The sequence below is a fragment of the Acomys minous genome, assembly GCF_964271855.1.
Source record: "Acomys minous genome assembly, chromosome: 5".
Classification (NCBI taxonomy): Eukaryota; Metazoa; Chordata; class Mammalia; order Rodentia; family Muridae; genus Acomys; species Acomys minous.
The window spans coordinates 102,178,214-102,201,550 of record NC_140494.1 but is presented as its reverse complement, the minus strand read 5'-3'; the positions used below and the strand labels follow the sequence as shown (position 1 = coordinate 102,201,550).

The 23,337-nt window shown below is 46.6% G+C and overlaps 1 protein-coding gene across 1 annotated transcript in view; it reads left to right on the top strand.

Annotated features, from left to right (window-relative positions):
* TECTA (tectorin alpha) overlaps nt 1–23,337 on the top strand; it is a 74,134-nt gene that overhangs the window by 28,682 nt on the left and 22,115 nt on the right. The window contains exons 11-14 of the mRNA XM_084783806.1: nt 26–599; nt 6,037–6,638; nt 15,029–15,590; nt 22,784–22,983. Of these exons, the coding sequence (XP_084639932.1) occupies nt 26–599; nt 6,037–6,638; nt 15,029–15,590; nt 22,784–22,983 (1,938 nt within the window). The remainder of the gene's footprint in view (nt 1–25; nt 600–6,036; nt 6,639–15,028; nt 15,591–22,783; nt 22,984–23,337) is intronic.

The following is a 23,337-nucleotide window of genomic DNA, read 5'->3' as shown; positions in this document are numbered from 1 at the left end:
GATGGCGGTGCTTTCAATTTTCCAGCTAAACGGTCAAGATGTGGAATTACCCTTTTTCCATCCTTCGGGGAGGCTGGAGATTCATCGAAACAAAAACAGCACGACCGTGGAGTCCAAGGGCGTGGTGACAGTCCAGTACTCCGACGTGGGCCTGCTGTACATCCGCCTGTCCACCGTGTACTTCAACTGCACCGGGGGCCTGTGTGGCTTCTTCAACGCCAACGCCAGTGACGAGTTCTGCCTTCCCAACGGCAAATGCACAGACAACCTGGCGGTGTTCTTGGAGAGCTGGACGACGTTTGAGGAAATCTGCAACGGCGAGTGTGGGGACCTGCTGAAGGCCTGCAACAACGACTCTGAGCTGCTCAAGTTCTACCGGGGCCGTAGCCGGTGCGGGATCATCAATGACCCCTCCAACAGCTCCTTCCTGGAGTGCCACGGCGTGGTCAACGTCACCGCCTACTACCGCACCTGCCTCTTCCGCCTGTGCCAGAGCGGAGGCAACGAGTCAGAGCTGTGTGATTCCGTGGCCCGTTATGCCAGTGCTTGCAAGAATGCAGACGTGGAGGTGGGCCCCTGGAGGACCTACGACTTCTGCCGTAAGTCAGGGCTGCACCAGGGGGAGGCTAGGGCTGGCTAGGCATGCTCTACCATGGTTTCCTTGTCAGCACTTCTCGTCTTAGTGGGACTGAGCTCAACCGGAGTCTGTTGACTTGTCGTTGGTCCCATTACTCCACACTAGACTGTGTCTCACCTTGATTCTTGATTTTCATCTCTCTCTCTCTCTCTCTCTCTCTCTCTCTCTCTCTCTCTCTCTCTCTCTCTCTCTCTCTCTCTCTCTCCTCATGTGTGTGTGTGTGTGCGCGTGTGCACGCATGAAGGTACCATTGGAGGATAGAGAACCTGGGGCTAGTGTTACAAGCCTTTGTGAACTTCCCAGTATCGGTCCTAGGAATCAAATTCAGGTCCTCTACAAGAGCAGTCCCTGCTCTTAGTTGGTGAGCCCATCCACCCTTATCTTTTGAGATAGTGTCTCTAACTGACTCTAAAGCTCTCTCACTGGCTAGACTCACTGACCAGAGAGCTCTAGGGACCCACCTGTCTCCCAGTGCCGGGGTTATGGACACTCAGGTGAGGAGCATCTGAACTGAGGCCTGTTTGTGTGGCAGGTACCTCACCAACTGAGCCACGTCCCAAAGATACCACACAGTATCTTTTCACGGTAGAGCAGTTAGCCATCCCATCGACTGGTGGTTTTATCTGCAGAAAGTACAAACACCAGGTTAAAGGACCAGAAACCTTTGTGTTGGCTTTGTGGGTACCTTCCCCGTGGGCCAAGAAGTGCGCCATTCATTTGGGAAGGGCACAATCAGCTGGGGAGCTTTTCAGGGTGTAGGACATTAGCTCTGTTCTCCCCAGGGCAAGCCTGACAATGGCTATTAAGACTGTCCGTGTACCTGGCTCTTCATTTTGTCCCCAGAGTACGTGATCCCTCCCAACAGGGCAGTGGCGATACTAGTAGGCATTAGACTGACTCCTGAGCAGACAAGATACCAGACACCCGGCTTATCAGAAACAGCAGAAGGAGAAGGAGGGGCTGAGGGGGCGGAGCCGCGTACGAGAGTAAGAGTGGCCTGGCCAGGACTTCTATGCCTCACTCTATCCCACTAAAAGCTTTGCCCTAGACTAAAGCCTCAGCCACGAAGATGCCAACTTCTGCATCTCTCTGCCACAACCCATTCTTAAGTTTGATGTTTTAAAAATATGTTTTAAATGGTTTCAAAGTTGTACAAAAAATTGTGAGCATTCCTCTGTAGTTATTACCCAGATTAAAGCTGTTGTACACAGTCTATCCCTTTCAGTTCCTCTCCCTGCATACACATACTCTCTCCTTCCCCCCCTCACACACACACACACACACACACACACACACACACACACACACACACACCTGCCCCCCATGCCCCACCCCCCACCCGGGCCCCAATCTGAGAGTAATTTGCATGGCCCTTTCATCACCCTCTGTGACTGTGACAAAGTACCTACCAGCTTACAAAGGGGGGTGGCATTATTTTTGGATCAGGTTTCGGCTCCAGGGTTGGTTAGGCCTATCGGGCCTGTGGGTGAGGGTACAGCCTGGTGGGTGCATGTGGGGAAGCAAGCCTGTTCATTGCATGAACAAGAGGGGGATGAAGGAATAGGTTCTCACTGGTCATCTCAAGGCAGACCCATGATTCCTCAAAGACATGTGCTGGAGACTAAACCTTTGGGGGACATTCGAAATGCCAGTCAATTACCCGGCCCTGCTGAGACTCGGGGCATTTGCTGATGTAGCGTAGTGCAGTTATATGCTTTAGGAACTTTAATGGAGATAGAACAATTTAAGCTCCACAATCCAGTTTTGCCCTCTGATTCACTAGTACCTTTTATGGTTTTTTTCCCTCTTTACAGACCTAGTCTAGGTTCATATGTTAATGCGTGTTTCTTTAGTGCCCTATAATCTGATTGGAACAATCCCTTAGCGTTATTTGCCCTTTAAAATAGAATAGCTCCTTACTTAGACTCAGTGTCACTCAGAGAGAGCCTCAGTTGTGCAGACCGAGGCTACATCCAGCCCGCCCCCTTGTGGGCGGACGAGGTGCATGCTGAGCTCCAGGCCAAGGTATAGGTGGATTTCCTGTGTGTTTTTCTCTTACAACTGGAATCGCAAAGCGTGGGGAGGTGTTTGGCATGCACCCGTGCCACCGCCCATCAGACCCTCTGTCCCAGTAAAGCAGCTGCTGTTTGTGTGCAAGCTTCTGCACTGTGATTACCAACTCACAGAGTTCAGGTCTGGTGTTGCCTTCCCTGCTTTGCCTGTCCAGATTACCACCCCATTGTAGCCAAGAGCCCCTCCTCCCCTTCCTCTCCCCTCCCCCTCCTCTCTTCCTCCCTGCCCCTCCCCCTTACCCCCTCCCCTTCCCCTCCACTCCCTTCCCCCTCCACTCCACTCCTCCTCCCCTCCCTTCCCCCTCCCCTAACCCTCTTCCTCCTCCTCCCCTCCTTCCTCCCTCTCCCCCCACCCCAAACTCTCCCACCTGTCCATCAGCTGATCCACCCATCCACTCTTACCCCTGTCTCACCTCATCAGTATGGACATGGATTCTAACTTTTTAAAGGTCTTTTTTTTTTTTCATGTTATATTTAAAAAGCATTTTTGGTCTTAAAATTGTTCCATGTTGAGCCCATGGGAATCTTCAAACTGACTCACGTCCTTTGCCATACCTCTGTTGTGCTTTTTTTCCCCCCCACTTTCTTACTTTCTGATCAAACAAGAAGTTCTGCATTTATCTCCGAGTTCTCTCCTCCCTGGCTGGCATTCAGGCTTTTACATCAAGGAGCTCTACTTCCTTCTGGTGAGGAGTGTTACAGAGACCAGCATTTAGGGACCAGTTACCCAGTGTCCTTGGGGATATCTTTGTTTTGCTAAAGACTCTTTCAACATAGTTAAACACACACACACACACACACACACACACACACACACACACACACACACACCCTCCTCTGATTTATGAACTTCAGAAATCTGATGAGTATGTGGTCGACCTGGTGGCAGTCAGCTTGGGAAAGGGTAGTTATTATGTTTCTGATGACCCTTATCTCCCTTCAGAAGGGACTCGCCGCAGATGCCAAGAGTCCCGAGGCTGAACTCTTCACAAAGTCACCTTCAGCAGGAGAGCTACTCTGTTTCTATGGACTGCCCTATTAGAGGGATCTTGAAACACTTCTCCAGGCCTTCCCTGTGATCTGCTCCCCATACTGCCTTCCTCCAGCCTCTCTAACACGGACTCTGACCCCGCTGTCGCACCGAGCTTTCTGGCCAAATTTCACACACAGTGTGGAATTGCCAGATTCCCTCGTCCCAGATCCATGCTACTGCCAGGTTATCCTGCCTGCCGGGGAATGCTTGTGAGTGGTTTTGTACTGTGCAGGGTACATTTTGGTGGCATTCATTTTAGCCTGGCCTGGTGTCATGAGAACAGTTCCCCGTCTTCCCGGCTGGGAGGACTCCTGAGAAAGACATATCACCAAGTCTCATTCAGGCCAATGGAGTAATGGCAGTTCCATTTAAATGCGATTTAGAGGAGGGTTTGGGCAGAGGTGCCCACATGGAACATGTCTTTGTTGGAAAGAGGCCAGGTGTAAGTCTAGGTTGGCTCCTTTAGTTCTGTTGAGAATGACCAAAGTGTGCACAGCTAATCAGTTAGCTGTCTGCATAGCGAGGGCATATTATGTCTGGGTCCTAAGAAAGGTATGAAGTGACAGCTACAACTGAGGAATAGCATCTTCTTTGAACTCGGAAAGGGACAACCATGCTGTCTGTGTTTAAACATTTTTAACCGGCCCTCTTGTTGGCAGGAGCTGCCTCCTCAATTAAGTCATTTCCCATAGTGATTTCAGGGGCAGGGGAAGGTTTTATTGCTCCACGTCTTTATGCTCCAGACTTGCAGACAAATCCAGACAACACAATAAGTCATAAGCAACAGCCATTTAAATAAGTCATGTTATTTGCTTTCCCCATAAACCTGCAGTCAGAGCTATAGCATTCATAATTTAGAGACAAGTGTGAAAATCTCTCTATCCAGACATATATAATCAGTTTTGAACTAGCCTTCAACTCCAAAGCCGTATGGTATTGTAGTCAACGGAAATGGAGAGAGTCCTTTAGCCTAGAGGAAAAAAAAGATTGCCTTTCAGTCCACAGCGCAGAACGATCGAGTTGGTCCTCATGGGCAGAGCTATTATGTCCATGCAATTTATTTCTCTGTAGTGTCCTTCATGTCCTTGGATTGTAAGACACAGCCAAGGAAGGATGGTAAGTTTGAGAGCCAAAGAAAGTTCTGATCAAGATCTTGTTTTCTTAGGGGGCAGGGACCTTTATAGATCTTTAGAACCCACAGACTTGCAGGCAGATTTCTTCTGTCCTCTTGGATTCTGTCCCTGTCCCTGTCAAACTGTCACCAGCCGGGGCATGGAGTGAAGTGGGTTGCTGACCCAGAACCTCAGAGAGCTGTGCGTACTCTTCTATGACAGAGACTTGATCCAACAAGGAAGGCTTCTGGGACAAAGTGTGATTTGAAAAGAAGGGTGAAAGAATCGCAAGACTTGGTAGAGGGGTATCTAGGCAGAAGAAAGTATGAGCAGAGTCGGGGGAGGCGGGGTCACTACATACAGAGCGTGGTGAGGACGTGAAGGAGGCCACTGGATGCCAGATGCAGAGAAATAAAAGACAAAGAGAAAGACATTAGACTAATGCAATCTGTTTAAGAGAAAGATGGTCCAAAGAGCTGGAGGTTTATTAATTAATTGTTTATTAATACTCTACTATGCACTCAGCATGTTAAATTATTGATCCTTGGAACAATCCTACTAGGTAAATATGGCTATTGTCAACAACAACAACAACAACAACAACAACAACAACAACAGAGAATCTAGAGTTCAGAGATATTCACAAGGCAGAACTGAGAGAGTGGCATTCTCAGGTTCCTATGACCACAAAGCAAGTGTATTTTACAGCAGATCACACACTGTCTCTAGAACCTAAGCCGAGACATCTGTTTGACCCCTGCCTGGTGATTAGGTAGATGAATTGCCTCACTGGTCTCCCCCATAGAGTCGCCTTTAGAATAATCACAAAAAGACTTGTCTACATCCAGATGGTTGGGATGACTCACACAAAAGGGCCTAGGAGAGGGGCCACATGTAGGGGTGCTCAGTACTGGTTCGTAGGTGACAGAGCGTCTCCCTAGAACATCAAATACACAAACAAAGCGTGTGTGTGTTCTCTGACCCTCAGTCATGCCACTGAAGATGATGGAGGTCAATCATATGGCTCCCTTGGGCTCACTGTCTTGCATAAATATGAACCACATGTGATGCACACACACACACACACACACACACACACACACACACACACACACACACACACACGTCTGTCTCTGCCCTCAGTTCATTTCTCAAACTTGTCTCCTCTTTGACAACCCTCAGCTCTAGAGTGCCCGGAGAACAGCCATTTTGAGGAGTGTATGACATGTACAGAGACCTGTGAGACCCTGGCCCTGGGGCCCATCTGTGTGGACAGCTGCTCTGAGGGATGCCAATGCGATGAAGGCTACGCCCTGCTGGGCAGCCAGTGTGTGACTCGGAGCGAGTGCGGCTGCAACTTTGAGGGACATCAACTTGCCACCAATGAGACCTTCTGGGTAGACCAGGACTGCCAGATCTTCTGCTACTGCAATGGCACGGACAACAGTGTCCACTGTGAGAACATCCCCTGTAGGGATGATGAGTACTGCATGGAAGAGAGCGGCTTATACTACTGCGAGCCCCGCACCGATGCCTCCTGTATCGTCTCCGGCTATGGCCACTACCTCACCTTTGATGGCTACCCCTTTGACTTCCAGACCAGTTGCCCTCTTATCCTCTGCACCACAGGAAGCCGATCAACCTCAGACTCTTTCCCCAAGTTCATTGTAACGGCCAGGAACGAGGACCGGGACCCGTCTCTGGCCCTGTGGGTAAAGCAGGTGGACGTGACCGTGTATGGCTACAGCATTGTGGTTCACCGGGCTTACAAGCACACCGTGCTGGTGAGTAATTGGAGGCCAGCCTCCAGGATGGACTCTGCACCTATGGAGGTGGCATCCTAGGCCTGCTGGGTGCTGCCTAGTCATGGTGGTGCAGGATCCACAGGCAATCATAGTGTGCCTTGGGGGATTTCTGTTGCTCTTTCTTACAGGTCAAAAAACCGAGGCTCAGAGAGCAAAGGACTGCCCAAGTCACAGGACCAAAGTGAAGGCAGAGGTGATGTGAGCGATACACCTTAGATCATAACAGGACCATTGAGATCTAGATTCAAATCCATTGTTGGCAGCTGCTGTCCAACCTTGGGTAGTCCAGTGGTCTGCTAGTGCTAGTAAGAAGCTGCATGCATAGAACAGGTGATGATTCTCTCAGTGGCGCTAGTGTCCTTAGTTGCCATCCTCTCTTCTGAGCTCAATGTGGCATCTGCCTGCTGTGGACTCCCTGGCCGCTTCTGTTCCCCCTGCTGGCTGCCATGGCATCTGGGTTTCAGACTTTTGCTCACATTTGGAGCACTTGGGGGCTAACTGCCCTGTCTTTACTCACCAGGGCCTCAGGGTCCTCCTCCTACCCTTTCATCTGTGAAGTCTTCTTTAACCGGGATGATAAGAGCAGTTGGGGCCAAGAAGTCCCGTGAGCTCCTTGAGCAGCCCGCACACAGAAGCCCCCATGGCAGAGCAGCCCTCCTGCTCCACTGTCTTATCTGAGCCTGATGCTGAACACCAGCCAGCTGGCCTGTAGGCTCTGCGGGGCTGATTCACAGGCACTGATTTAGGGGATGAGCCTTCCTGATGTGGGCCTCACAGGTTTGTGGTATAACTCATCATCTCCAGGGGGACTTTTTTTTTTTTTCATCTTGTAGTCTTTCTTTTTTACATGCTGGAATAAAGTGAACTAAGCTTACTGACGAGGATTAGCTGAGAGGCCCTCCTGGTCTCCCTTTGACACAGAGGCAGTACAGTCTCCAGAGCTGCCTTCCTGCTACAGTTATGGGACAGTCTTACTTAGCGGCTAAGGCATTCACTTTACTTTGTTGTTAGTTGGTATGTTTTTTTTGTTTTGTTTTGTTTCTGATAAAGAGTCTCACTATGGGGCCCAGGCTGGACTGGAACAGTGCCTGGTACACAGTGACACGTGTCAAGTGAATGCATGAGGTGACATCATGGCCTCTTTCTTTTATGGTTCCTGTGAGTTTTTTCTTCTGCTAGTCATTTCTTTAGCAATCTGAGACACTGGATTGACCAAAGAGGCTAGTGAGAAATATACCAGGGGGTTGGCTTTTAGCCGATAGGTTGCCATAAATTTTTTTCATGTGCATGTTTATATATAGGAGTCCATACCTCCCCCATGTATGTGTGTGTGTGTCCGTGTGTGTGTCCGTATGTGTGTATGTGTGTGTGTGTGTGTGTGTGTGTGTGTGTGTGTGTATGTGTAAGCCAAAGGTCAACATTAAGTATCTTCCTTTATTGATCAGCACATCTTTTTTTTTTTCCGTTTTTGTTTTATCTTGAGTGGATAGGTGTTTAGCCTGCATGTATGTATGTCTGTCCACCACATGTGTGCCTGGTGCCAAAAGTAGCCAAGAGGGAGCAGTGTTCAGACCCTGTGAAACAGAAGTTCTAGATAGTTGTGAACCCCCTTGTGGGTGCTGGGAATTGAACCTGGGTCCTTTGGAGGAGCAGCTAGTGTTCTTAATCACTGAGCCATCTCTTCAGCCCCGATGACTATTTTTCGAGGCAGGATCTCTCACTGAGCCTGTAGTTCACTAATTGGCTAGATGAGCTTGCTAACGTGGCTCTGGGATTTCCTGCCTCTTCCTCCCAGGGCTGGGGTTACAGGCATGTGCCACCAAGCCTGGCTTTGGATGTAGCCTCTGGGAGTCTGTGCAGAAATACTTTACCAACTAAGTCACCTCCTCAGCCCGGAGGTTAAAATTCTAGTAGATGTTTCTGCAGCTGGAGCTACTCCCTGCAACATTCCCGCCCCCACCCATGCTGTCTTCGTCAGAGGTGAAAACAAAGGTAGCGCTCACTTTGTTCCTTCATTACCTCACTCTTGTCCTCTCTTCCCCTCACCTTAGCTGATACGTTTCTACCCTTAATTTATACATTTTCGTGCAGTTAATTATCTCCTTGATATTCAGTACCCTTCCACTTTTTTTTTTTTTTTTTTTTTGGCCTTTCAAGGTTGTTGGATTTTTCTCCTTTAAAATATCTTTATCTGCTGATACGCCTTGCCCACCTACTTCACAGCATGTCCCGCCTCTGCCTTGCCTTGCGTGCTCTCAGCAGGGAAGGTGTAGATATATGAAGCTGCACAGGTTTTTCTGTCTTTTTTAAAAAAAAACTCTTCCTAGTTATTTGTACAGACCATTGGATTCTCCTTGCCTTCATTTTCTTTCTATTGCTGTAATAAACACTGTTACCAAAAACAACCTGGGGGAGTCCATCACCAGAGGAACCCATGGGAAGAGCTGAAAGCAGGAGCCGATGAAGAAGCCTTGGAGGAGCACTGCTTACTGGCTTGCTCAGCCTGCTTTTTAAAAACATAACCCCGGCATCACAAGCTCAGGGGTGGCACCGCCTCCAGTGGGTGGGGCGTGGGGCCCTCCCACATCAATCATTAATGAAGAAAATGTCCTGCAGACTTGCCTATAGACAATCTGATGGAGGCATTTTTTTCCAATTGAGGTTCCTTCTTCCCAGATGGCCCTAGCTTGTGTCAAATTGAAAACAAAGAAATGAACAAACCCAAAACAAATGAACAAACAAAACCCCACTAACCAGCATATTCATGAACACTCCATATTCCTCTCTGTTGCAGGAAGCTTTTCCTCCTAGCCCTAAGCTCCTGGAATAATGACTCACGAAACTCAATATATACATACACATATACATGTACATGTACATATCCATATCCATATGCATATAATTCACAAATATCTAGGCTATATAGCAAGGCTCTTCTTTGACTAGTTCATAACTTAAAATAACCCATTATACTAATCTACATTTTTGCCATGTGACTCGTTACCTCTGCTCAGGTACCGTGCATCTGTCATCCTCACATCTTCCCTGGGCAAATCACACACTCTTATCTCCCCTCCCCCATACCTAGCCCTATCCCAGAATCCTTTCTGCCTGCTGGACGTCCCGCCTTCTAGTCTACCCTTTTCTTATTGGCCATGGGCTTTTTAACTGACAAGCAATGCATCCATACAGCTCACAGACATCGTCTCTACGCCTCTCTCCTTCAGATGACCTGGTTCCCCATCCCTTTTGGATATTACCCTTTTTTTCTTTTCCGCTATTGGGTTAAGCACCACGGTCACCCCACCTTCCAGACGTGTGCTCTGTCCCAGTCTCATAAGATGCGCTCATAGATAAGAGCCATAAGAGCTCGGTGCCCCCTGTTTCTCAGTATCGCCTCTCCCTTTCCTTTTATGGACAGTCATCTCTGGACCAGGACTCTTCTTTCTAAGTGCCATGCTGGGAGCAGGGTAGATAGTCTTCAAACTCCAGACACGAAAGCCAAATTCAGGATGCAGTGGAGGCTCCTTACTTTGGGAGCCCATGGGATAGATTTAGCGGTTACTCTGGATTATTAATATGCATTACAGGACCTGCTTATTCAGTGATTTGCATTTGTTTCTCCCATGATGTTATTATTAGTCACCGTAGCTGAAGAATAATGGCTGTCATCATGACAGTGTGAAATAAAGTGCAGGACCAACAACCGTACAGCCCAGGCCACCAGAGCTCTTAGAAATGGAGGGGAACATAGAAGTCACTCCCTGGGACATGAGATTCGTCTATGATTCTGACCTTCTTGTGTACTGAGCTGTGCTGGGGGAAGTGAGAAAATCAACACAGCCGATTGGAGCTAGAAATAAACAAGCTCTCTACAGACCAGCCTGGGCTACTGAGGGTGAGCTGCAGAAGGTGAGCCACTGCAGGGGACACTGCAGTAGCTGGGGCTCTACCAGGCACAGCCAGAGCTAGACGTCACTGGTGCCTCCCACGCCACGAGCCCAGGTGCCAGCACAGCCACATCCTTCATGTCTAGGGAAACTTCTGGATCCTCTCGGACTCTTACTAGGCTTTCTCGAGCTTCACTCTGGTACAATTTGGTTCAAAAAAGCTGCTCTGTACTAAGAAATGAAAAAATTAAAAAAAGTATCTGTGTGTGTGTGTGTGTGTGTGTGTGTGTGTGTGTGCGCGCGCGCACACACACATTCATGTGTTTGAGTATGCACACATATATTCCACAGCATGCAAGTAGAGGTCATAGGACAGTATCAGATGTTGGCCCTGGAATTCCACCTTGTTTGAGATAGTGTCTCTCATTCATCGTTGCGTTCACCAGGCTAGCTGGCCTGGACACCTCTGTAGATTCTCCTGCCTAAGCTGCTCATCTTCCCACAGGAATACAGGATTAAAGGCAGGTCCTACTGTGTTTGGCCTTCTGTGAGTTCTCGGCTTTTGAATCCAGGTCTTCATGGCTATGTAGGAAGTATCTCCTCTGCCAAAGCATGTTTTACACAATGACATTGAAAATGAAAGCAGTGAAAATAAACATGGTGTCTCTCCTAAGAAAGAAATTAAGAGTCTAACTGGAGAGAGGGACCTGTTGGCAGCTAATGTCAGTGTGATTATGAAGCATGCAAAAATATTCCGTGCAAAGGGCCATAGGACAGAGCAGAAGTGGCCTCAGTCTGCTTTAGGGCTTCAGGGAGGGCTTCTTGGAAGAGGTGACCCAGATCTAAACCTAAAGGAGCCCATCTACCAGGAAAGAATGAGCTGGGAGCACCTGGGTCAGGGAAGCATCAGGGTCGGCCTGGAGAGAGGGCAGAGTGCGGCGTGTGAGGCTGAAGATTGCGGAGGGAAACCATCCCCGAAACGCTAACATGACCTCATTTCCTGCCAAGTCAGAGCTCCCGCCAGTCTCGCATCCATAGGCTTAAGCCGTGTGTACAGTGTTTGTATTTGTTCTATATGTGCAGATTGTTTGCATTCTTTCCTAAGTTGTGTGGTATAGCATTGCTCACACGGCATCTGCACCGTAATATTGCAAGTAACTTGAGGGTGCTCGTGCAGGTGTGCCCATCATCATCTGCACAGCTAATACCTGAGCTACACACATACACACACACACAAACACACATGCACACACATACGCAACACACACACAAATACACACAAACACACACATACGCACATACATATGCACATACACTATCACACACACATAAACTCACACATACATATACACACATACATACATACACACATACATATTCATGCACATACACAAGCAAGCAACAATAATCATAAACTATAATGTTTTATATATTTGTGATGTTGTGTTGGGCTGTATTCATAGGTAGCCTGGGGCACGAGTGGTTGAACATGGCTGACAGGCAATATGTGCAGGTTCTATAGAAATGGAAAGGTGGTATTTTACAGAGGGGTCTGGAGCATCCTGGGAGTTGGTATCTTGAGGGATGATCGATTCCGTTCCTTTTGGACATGGCGGTACTTATGTGTGTTACATGTGTGTTATTCACTCCCCTAGACTCATCTTTGTGTTTTTTCCTCGCCTTTTGATGTACATTTATCTCCATCAGTCAAATCCTTCTGCAATATCAAGCTCTGCTTTCTTCCTGCCCTCCTCTCCCTGGGGGTCCCTAGTCTCCCACACCTTATTCCCAGAGAGAGAGTCATAGCAGTGGACTGTGGCAGAGTAGCACTCCCGAGGCAACAGGGACAGGGAGCTCTGAGCTTGTAAGGGTTGGAGGGCATGCTTTCTTTCAAGGTTCTCTTTGGTAGTGCCGTGTGAGGTATTTAACCATCACTTTACCTCACTAGGGTAGAGTCTCCTGTGTGACAACATGTAATAAAGAACCCAGAAAGCAAGAAGAACAAGCTACACTCATAAGCCAAGACTCTGAGCCTTTAGGGTGGGCCTGACCTTCTGTGGCCTCTACTTCCCTGGTGATCTGCTGGGCCGGCATCAGTTTGCCTACCTGCTTCTACCTTTAAGCTTCCTGTTGGAAAAAAAAAAATCTATGTCTCATCCCCTCTCTCTCTCCTCCCTCCATTCTTGAGGGATCCTGCCTCTTAATGACTCACCTTTCAGTCTCCCCCAGCCCAGATGCAGACATCTCTCCTCACTGTCTCAAAGCCCATGGATGTGGCCTGTCTGCCATCTTCCCTTCCTCCCGTGTCTTCCACCCGTCACTGTCTGTAGTCTTCCCTTCCTACCCACAAACATGCTTACTCTAGACTGAAGCCCAGCCCTCCACACTCTCTCTTCCATGCCTGCTCCCTTCCTAACAGAGCTCCTCCATGGGTCTTCTTTCTGGATTTCTTACTTGTTATTTTTTTTATTTTTTATTTTTTGGGGTTTTTTTTGTTTTGTTTTGTTTGTTTTTTTGTTTTTTTTTTTTGAGACAGGGTTTCTCTGTGTAGTCTTGGCTGTGCTGGACTCACTTTGTAGACCAGGCTGGCCTCGAACTCACAGCGATCCGGTCCGCCTGCCTCTGCCTCCCAAGTGCTGGGAATAAAGGCATGCACCACGCCCAGCATCCTACTTATTATTTTATGTACAGTGTATTTTGCAGTCTGACTTCTGATCTCATTATTCCACTAAATTCCCCTTCAATCATCTTAGATAAACTCCCCTCACCCGAAGCCTGACCTTCATGGGTCAGGCTTTCCCATCACGGCCTCTTTCCCTACTTGACACTGAAAACGAGGCCGTCCTTGACCTATGTCCTGCCAGCAGCATCTCTGTCTTCAGATTCACCCTCTACTCCCAAGGTTGCCTCTTATGTTCCATCAGTACTAGGATGTGATCATCCTCATTGTTATTAAGGTGCTTTGTCTTGCTTGGGCGTTTGCTTGACTTATGCTCTTTGCTTGGAGTTCCCTTCTTCTCTCTCATTCCTCCTTGCCTCACCCAGCCTATGTATTCTTTAAGACTCTGTGTGGGTACTGTCATCTGTAGGACCCACTGACTCTGTCCCCAGGCTGAGTCTGAGGCCTGTGCATCTCTGTACCTGCAGCACTGCTTTTATCAATGATCTCCTATCTGTTCAAGTCTTTGCCTTGGGGGAAGAGTATCCATCCCTTAACCCAGTCTAGTGCTATGCTTGGTGCACAACAGTTGCTGCCCTAATGGCTGTTAGATGAATGGATTCTGCCTAGACAAATATACACAGAAGTAGAGAATGCTGAATGAATGTTGAGGGGTGAAAATTGTCTAGAGAAAAGGCATATAAAAGAGAAATATCTACTTGATTTCTTGTGGAAGGTTCATTAGAAGCAAGCCCCAAGATGAGGCTTCTTCAGAAAGCAAGGAAAAGCCTAGAGGAAGAGATGAAGACTGGCTTTAGATACTCAGGTGCTGGGCATTTTGAACATGATCTGCATCGTGAAGCAGGTCACCCACATAGGTCATTCACTGGCCAGGGGTTGCCCTTGCGTGGACCAAAATCATCTGAGTTATCACTGTATCACAGCCACGGTGACTGGGTATGAAGATCCTTGTGGAAATGCCTTCCACCCTTGAATCATAGGAGATGATGGGCTAAGATGGTGTCCTTGGTTCATTTGGGAAACTAAACTATGGCTTAGGATGTCATAAAGAGAAAGAGGACATAATGGTTCCTGTCTTTAAGTTGCTTATGATCTTAAAGGTAAGACAGAAGCAGCTATAATTGGTTGTAACACAAGGCAGGTTGTGATGTACGAATTTCAGTGGTCATGTGCATATGTTTGATCTTGACCCACAGTAGATGAAAATACACAAGAATTATAAATCTGACATTCTGTGCTTGCCCAGGCGTGGGAGTGATCCATGGTCTTAGACTAGAAAATCTTGCTTTATTAGAGAGGTAACATGGGGGCACAGTGTGAAGATGGGAGGGATGCTGATGGGTGATGCCAGGCAGAGGAGCCAACAGAGTGAAGTCATCCTAAAAAAAATCCCAATGGAATTAATAAATTGGAGATTGCCTAAAATAAATCCACAGTAGAGCTAGAAATAGAAACACAGGAGTTCTAGGTTTGGGTATTTTATTCTCAACGTTAATTGAATTTTTATTATCCTCCCATTACCTTAGAGAAAACAATTTGAACTCCTAGGGGAAAATAATGCTGTATAAACAGAAGGCACTGAAATAAATAGGTATATTAGTGTACAAAGGATAGTCATTTAAGTGTGTTCAAAATCCTCATAATAAGAGTTGACTGGCATAAACAATGCTACATTACAAAGCCCATGTCTTACCTGGTTAAGCTCTCTGTGGGATGTGTCCCTCAAGAGACTAATGATTAGGAGGACTGAGAAATCTTTAAGCCAACTGGTCTTCTCTTATCCTCTTTGTCTCTTACAGGTCAACAATGAACGGTTGTACCTGCCCCTGAAGTTAGGACAAGGGAAGATAAACATCTTTTCGTTTGGCTTTCACGTGGTCGTGGAAACTGACTTTGGTCTGAAGGTTGTGTATGACTGGAAAACCTTCCTGTCCATCACTGTCCCCCGGAGCATGCAGAACAGCACCCATGGCCTCTGTGGACGCTATAATGGCAACCCTGATGATGACCTGGAGATGCCCATGGGGTTGCTTGCACTGAGTATCAACGAGTTTGGGCAGAGCTGGGTAAAGAGGGATACCTTCTGCCAGGTAGGCTGTGGGGACCGCTGCCCATCCTGTGCCAAGGTTGAAGGGTTCTCCAAAGTACAGCAGCTGTGCAGCCTGATCCCCAACCAGAATGCAGGTTTTGCCAAGTGTCACAGCAAAGTCAACCCCACCTTCTTCTACAAAAACTGTCTGTTTGACTCGTGTATTGATGGGGGTGCAGTGCAGACTGCCTGCAGCTGGCTACAAAACTATGCCAGCACCTGCCAGACTCAAGGAATCGCCGTGACTGGCTGGAGGAACTACACATCCTGCTGTGAGTCCTTCTCCTAACTCTCTTTCTCTTCCTCATTTCTGATTGGTGTGGGAGGTTGGTCTTCCAACTCCATAGAAGTGGGAGCACACTGAAGAAGAGACTTCATTTGAAACTGAGGCCATTATCTGAAACAAATGGTGTAGCCTCCTACAGTCTTCTTTCTTTTTCTTTCTTTCCTTCTTTCTTTCCTTCTTTCTTTCTTCCTTCCTTTTCTTTCTTTCTTTCTTTCCTTTCTTTCTTTCCTTGTGGAGAGGGATCAACACCATGAATTTGATGGGTTACCCTGGAGGATGGAATGAGACCATGTATTTAAATCACGAAACATCACATGCTGCATTTGAATTCCAAGTACACCACAAAATGCTTCCCAGACACTAACAGGGGAAGAGGCAGTGGTTCTCAACCTTCCTAAAGCTATGATCCTTTAATACAATTTTTCATGTTGTAGTGACCTCCCCAAACCATAAAATTATTTTCATGCCACTTCATAACTGTAATCTTATTACTGTTATGAATTGTGATGTGAATATGTGATATGCAACATATCTCATATGTGATTCCCTGTAAAAGGGTCATGTGACCCACAAAAGGGTTGTGGCCCACAGGTTGAGAAACACTGATCTAGAACCTCATGGATCCATCACTGCATCGATAATTTACATATCTTTCATATATGTCATTCATTTTGAGAAATATAATATAGCATACCTACATATCATATGACAGTCTTCATGACTATAACGTGGCGGAATATTAAAAGCATTAGAAAAGGGAGGGAGTTCATGGATTTAAGCCTTGATTTAGTCCTTAAGGATCAGTGTAACTTTGAACCAACTCACTTCTCCTTCTTGATACTCAGCTTGTTCCCCAAAGAACAGCCATTTGCTGCCTGTTTCATTTATATACAGAAACATCTGAAGGATCAAAACAGGTCTTTGGAATCCCAGTGCACAAGACACATTAGGTGGTGTATTATATTAATCACTTGCTGTGAGTTGAACCCATGCCAAACTACTCTATCAGTGTTACATCATTGATTATTTTCAATAACCCAATTTGTCAAAGAAAATTGAAACTCAAAGGAGTTAAGTGACTTGACTTACAATAGGCAGTCTCAGGGCAAGGCTGGGATTTGACCCTCTCTCCCCAACACCCATGCGCTATACCAGGGCACTATGGGAAAAGAGTTAGCTGAGGTCTTTGCCTGTGTTCAACATGTACACATAGGAGAGAGTTGGTGGCAAAATCACTGTGAGTCTTTAGTTAACCTGCCGTGGCCTATTTTCCGATCCCAGTCTCACTCACTATAGCACATTTCTTTGTATAGAAGGTCTGATTGTATAAAACAGCGGCAAATTAGCACTGAATGCCCAGAGCTCTAAGTAAAAGGTGCAGCAGGCTTCACAGAGAACAAACTGCCATTTTGATCCTGGAAAGGAGAGATTTGGATGCAGAGCTATTGTAGTTTAATAATCAAGTCAGTTTGTGTTCCACACACTGCCATTCGATTCATGGAAATTGGGGTGGATAGAGGAGGGAAGGGAAAAATTCCAAGACTATATCATCCAAGTTCAGTACTTGAGTTCAGGGCCATGTTGTCTGTGGATAACTGTCTGGACAAACAGTAGTGTCTTCAATCAAACAAATATGCTTATAAAGCATCTGAGTCATCTCGAGGACTACTGGGGGTTCACTGGAGTCAGTGCAATGGGACTGGCGTGCTTGACTTCCTCTAAATCAGAAAGCCAGGCTCTTGGCAGAGGGAGCTCAGCATATCACAGGGTCAAAAAGCATGCTTGGAGGGGGACCGAGCCTACTTCTTCTTGATGTCTGTCACAGGGAGCTAGCTCTCTCTTTGGAGCCTCTTTTATTATCTCTGATGCTCTGGGATGGCTGAAATGGGTTGGGCAGGGGGCTTGAGGGACAGACAAGTATAATGTACGCCATCATGTCTGGCTGTGATGAACAAAGACAAGCTAACATCAACAAGGACTCTCCCTCAGCTTTTGTCACTCATGGGAAGGAAAAAGAATCCCGTTAGGGAGCCCTATGACCCTCCATCTAAGGACAAAGTTACTCTATGGCAGAGCTTGACTAGTGATAAAATATATGAAGCTGATTTCTCATTTCTTCCTGTCCTCCAGACTAGTAACCTACTCCTCTTCTGTCTTCAAAATTCTGTCCAAACACTGGTTGTGTCCCGTGTACACTGGTTAAGCTAGTCATGGAGACTTCTGTTCATGGTGTTGAAACTCAAGTCTGCCCGCCTCAACATTAACCTTGGATTCTACCCCTGCCATAGACCATCTGTCCCCAGCTTGTCCCTAGCTTGTCCCAGGCTGGCACATCACAGTCAACAGGCGACTGAGAATGGTTCCAGCACAGAGTGCCTTAGATTTTTCCTGTTTCAGCATTTCAAACCAGGGGTAAACATCCAAAAGACAGAGTAGGTGGGAGGGACAGGGGTTGTGACTGATAAAGAGGAGAGCTAAAACTAGAGAAAAAGCTGACATGCGTTTGAAGATGACATGTGGAAGGGGTTGGGGACAAGGCATGGTTGCAAGCAGCTCGGCTCTCTTTCTCCCCGCCCCTTTCCTTTCTTTCTCTTTCTTTCTTTTTTCTTTCTTTTTTGACATTTTTAAAAAATTAAACTTATTTATTTTACATCTTGACCCCAGCCCGCCCCATCCCTCCTCTCCACCTGGTCCCGTTCTCCTACTCTCTTCCCCCTTTCCTCCTTCTCTTCTAGTCAGAAAAAAGGAGCTCCCCCTTCCCCCCCCCTCCCCGAGCACAAACCCACCCAGGCCCATCAAGTCCCATCAGGATTAAGCACGTCCTCTTCCGCTAAGGCCGGTCAAGGCAGCCTTGGGAGGAAGTGATCCAAAAGCAGGCAACAGAGTCCATCCATGCCAGAGACAACCCCTGCTCCACTTGCTAGAGGACCCACATGAAGACCAAGCTGCCCATCAGTTACATATGTGTTGCGGGCCTAGGTCTGGTCCATGCATATTTTTTGGCTGGTGAGCCAATCTCTTTAAGCCTCTAAGTGGCTTAGCTTTCTAATTTGAGACATTCAAAAAAGGTCCTTTGTATCTTAGGTGACTTTGACCTCTGGGAAGTTGGGGTCGTCAATCCTCTAACACTTAATCCAATCCGTTATTGTCGTGTTAGGTATAAGAATAGTACTTTGAGGGGGAAAGGGGGGGGGGCGGTAAATGAAATTGCTCATTCAACATGTGCTTTATTGGTAACAAGGTAGAATGCCAATTTTTCTCAACAATATTGGCTGTTCCTATCAATGGGATAATTTATTACTCAATTACCTTATTTGTAAATGCATTGAAAACCTCTCTACCCACGTTGAGCAAATGGCCTTGGAGTGAAAATGAGAGATAAATTGTCTTAATTACTAACCCCACCTAAAATCCCATCAGCTGAGGCTGGTGTGCTAATTTAGTCGCTCGGCGAGGGACTTGGAGTAGGGGGTGTTGAGAGCACAGTAAAAGGTTCGAATCGTAGCTAAGCAGACCGTGCTCCTTAGCCCTTGCCATTTGCCCTGTTCAGGTCACAGCATGTGGACTTGTGGACCTGATCTACAGGGGAACTGAGAAGTAGGCAGTGTCCATAAAGAAAGCAACTTGGGGGAGCAGGGAAGTGTGTACACAGAGCTTTGCCCCACTGGCCATCAAGGACTGCTTCCTCTCTGACCCCCATCTCTAAGTACTTGGTTATGATCAGTCAAAATTGGTTAGCATCATCACTTTCCATATCTCTTTTCTTAGATTTTAGTGATTAAGGACTTGCTTTATTTAGTCCCCTGAAAAATCCAACAAATTCCTGTTGGTTAATTTAAAAAAAAATGAGTTGCTACAACTATTCTTATTATCAACGGTACCACCAAAACCATGCAAGTACCAAGTACCAAGTATCTTGTTACTCATGGAAAGCGAAGGAACTAGCAGCTTGTAAACTATTTCATCTTAACAGCCGATTAAGGAGAGAGCTGTAGTATTGCCCACATTTTATAGAGGATAAAATGAGTTCAGACAGCATAAGGGAACTGTGTGCAAGGTGACCCTGCCAGTTCATGGCAGAGGCAGGGTTCAAAGCCAGAGGAGTCGGATTCCAAAGTGTGTTTCATTCCATCCCATTACATTGCTTTTCGGGGGGATCTGTGCACCCTGTCATCTGCCCAAGGCGCAGCTTTAAATGGGTCTGCTGGCCTCGGCAAGAGTCTCGTTCTTGACCACAATCCACACGAGCAGTCATCATTCTTCAGAATCACATGTAGAGGGTGAGGGAAGCAATAAACTAGTATTTAAAATGTGAAACCTTGATTCTGACGATCAGATGTCTTTTGCTCACCCACCATGTTTGGATGCCAGAGAAGAGTCCAAAGTCTTAAGTATGGAGAAAGAGAAATGAGCGTCTTCCCAGATATGAAAATGGCTATATTTTACTATTAATTTTTTCTATTAATAGTATCGATGTTAAATATATTAATCAATTAATACTCGCTATTAAGACTTTCACAGGAACAAGTTAACTAGCACAAATTAACAACCAGAAGAAAATACAATGATGGGAAGAGGAATGGGTGAAAGATGAGCACGTCAGCAAAAACCTGACCACCGAATCCAGAAGTTCTCAACGTGCGGGTCGCAACTCCATTGGGGCTTATAGATCAGATATTTATATTGTGGTTCATAGCAGTAGCAAAATTACAGTTATGAAGTAGCAACAAAAGAGTTTTATGATTGGGAGAGTCACCACCATGACGAACTGTATTAAAGGGTTATGTTACAGCATTAGAAAGGTTGAGAACCACTTATCCTAATCAATAGCAATCAGTATATAGCAAATTGGTTTCAAAGAACTTGAGGAAAAGGAAGATTTATATAAGAAAGAGATGGTAGAAAAACTCTCTGGGAAATATATGAGTTTAGTCTTCCCTTCATTTCTGGTACAAAACAAAATCCAGACTGTATAAAGATTAAACATTTTAAAATTGAAATATAAAAGAATTAGAATGAAACACTGGCGTTTGAGTCTCCCCTCCCCAATCACACACTCGAAGCTATTAAGGAAAACTAGATAAATTTGACCTCATAAAAGTTTTACATCTCTACATGGCAAAAACATGATTTTAAAAATGCACGTTTTTAAAAAAGAAGCCAAGTCAGAGACAAATGATAAATATTTTATAATACATGCAACACACAAAAGCGTGTTTTTTAATTTATAAAGAGCACTTACAGTCTAATAAGAAGAAACTTCAACAACCCAGTGTGTAATGGATGAGAAAAGGCAATTCGCCGGAGACAGGAAGATGATTATAAACAAATGAAAAGATAATAAGGCTCAAAGAAATGCACATGTAGCAGAAAGAGCTTTTACTCTCCACATTTCCAGAATTCAGAAAACTTGATTGTACTCATGGAAGCCTCAGGAGACCAATCTCCTTGTTTGTTCCTTGGCACAGCCTCGCCCCCCCCCCCCTGTAGGGTAGCGGCGGTGGTATCTGCCAACGACTTCAGGGGCTGAAGGCATAGCTAAGTGGCAGAGTGCTTACCTGGCACGTGTGAGGCCCTGGGTTAGATCTCTAGCACTGCAGCAGCAGCAGCAGCAGCAACTACAATGACAACAGCAATGATGTTGATGAAGATGATGATGAAGCTGATGATGATGATGATGGTGGTGGCGATGATGAGATGATGATGGTGGCGGTGGTGGTGTTCCTATCCTTTCGCTTAAAAATTCCACTTCTAGGAACTTTTTTTCTACAGCCTTATTTATGAGGGCAAAAATACACATGTAATGATATTCATATAAAAGGCGCACGCCATGAAGCGATGTAAAGACAATAATTTGCAACTGAATGGAAGAAATATTGTCATGAAAAGGCAATGTGTGGCAAGGTTTGTAGATTATGCTCATGTTTCTGCGAAAAATCAAAGCTGTGGCTAAGATGCATGCGCACGCATCTATGTGCACAGACAATTTGAGCAAGAATCCACTGGAATTTATTAGTGATCGCACCTAGGGCATTTATGTTTTCCATGACATGAGAGCATTATCTTGTGAACTGAAATTTACAAACACACACACACACACACACACACACGTATATATAGCATACTGTGGTAGTTTTATATAAGCACATCTATATATTAAAATTCTTAGGACTGTGTACTGTATAAGTACTTATTTACCACTATATGAAAGATGAGCCTTGAAACCTTACCTACATCATAGAGAAGTTCCCATGTAAATAGTTGTTGTGCATTTAGTATGCATTGACTGAGATAACCGCTGCTGTAAAGCTCTCAAGCCAGCAAGCCTTGTTCTAGTGATTGGTTAACACTCATTGAACCGATGCACACGGAGCTCCTCTAGGCATACAAATTCAGGTGCTGTAGGTAATCTGCATTATGGGCGCAAAGACGATGAGGGTCAGAGAGCCTAAATAACCTGTCTGCATTTCATGCCAGAACACAATATTAGTCATCAGCGCCTTGCCTACCTTCCATAGAGACAGCTTTAGATGCATCTCAGAACATAGAAGGTAATTGATTCAGGCCAATTTGTGTATGCGCGCGCGCGCGCACACACACACACACACACACACACACACATGCACACACGCGCACACACACATTTTCAGAGATCGTGTGGCTCAGGAGTCTTTTGCTGATAAACTACAGGTTTAGACTAAAGGTTCGGTGGAGGTTTGGAGGTTCGGATGGCTGGCACTGGTAACAGCAGGAGGGCACTATCTCATGACTCTCTAAGTGGGTCTTGAGGGATGGGGCGGTTGGCCCGTGGGAGTGTGAATAAGAGGATCAATATGAATGGAGCTCCGTTAGTGTATCAACCTTGTCTAGCCCTCATGAGGATTCATTGTGGCCCGTGGGTTTTCACAGTGGCAGGCAATAAAGGCTGCAAAAGCCAACACTGAAGAGAGGACAAAGATTATTGTGAGGAGATGCCAGCCCCTTCCCTCTGCACACACCAGCCTGTCAATTAAGCTGCAAGGAAGCAGGCAAAGGCTTTTCACAAGCAAAGAGTATGAAGGAAGGAAAGCGGCAAGCCTCACACCTCTTCCCTCACCAGGAACCCTCTTCCTCCCCGAGCAAGGCTGTGAGAAAGCCATTTACAGCTCCTTGTGACTTGCCTGGTCGCTTCTGTTCCAGCGGTCACCTGCCCCCCCAACAGCCACTATGAGAGCTGTGTGAGCGTCTGCCAGCCTCGCTGTGCCGCTATCCGCCTGAAGAGCGACTGCAATCATTACTGCGTGGAGGGCTGCCAGTGTGACGCGGGCTACGTCCTCAACGGCAAGAGCTGCATCTTGCCCCACAACTGCGGCTGCTACTCGGATGGCAAATACTATGAGGTGGGTACGGGAGGCCGCAGGCCTCTTCCTCCACACCAGGCAGGCTTCTCTACAAAGGCCAGCAGAACAGCCAGAACTGCCCAGGCCTCCTGCTCCGTGGTGATGGATGTGGAGTAAGGGAGCCGAAGTGCAGGAGTTGACTAGTGTTCCGGGGCGGCCTTTGCTCCCAGTGAGATTTGGAATCCCACGCTCCTGCCTCCTCGGCTTGGGCAAGGCCTCCTCCTTTCTCTCGCTCCTTTCTCTAGGCCCTTCTGACCGCCTCCCTATAAATCTCATGTCTGAAAGCTTCTGGTAGCACTCTAGTTTGGAAATACAGTGGCTGTGAATCTGACATTTGAAGCTGTCTCCGTTAAG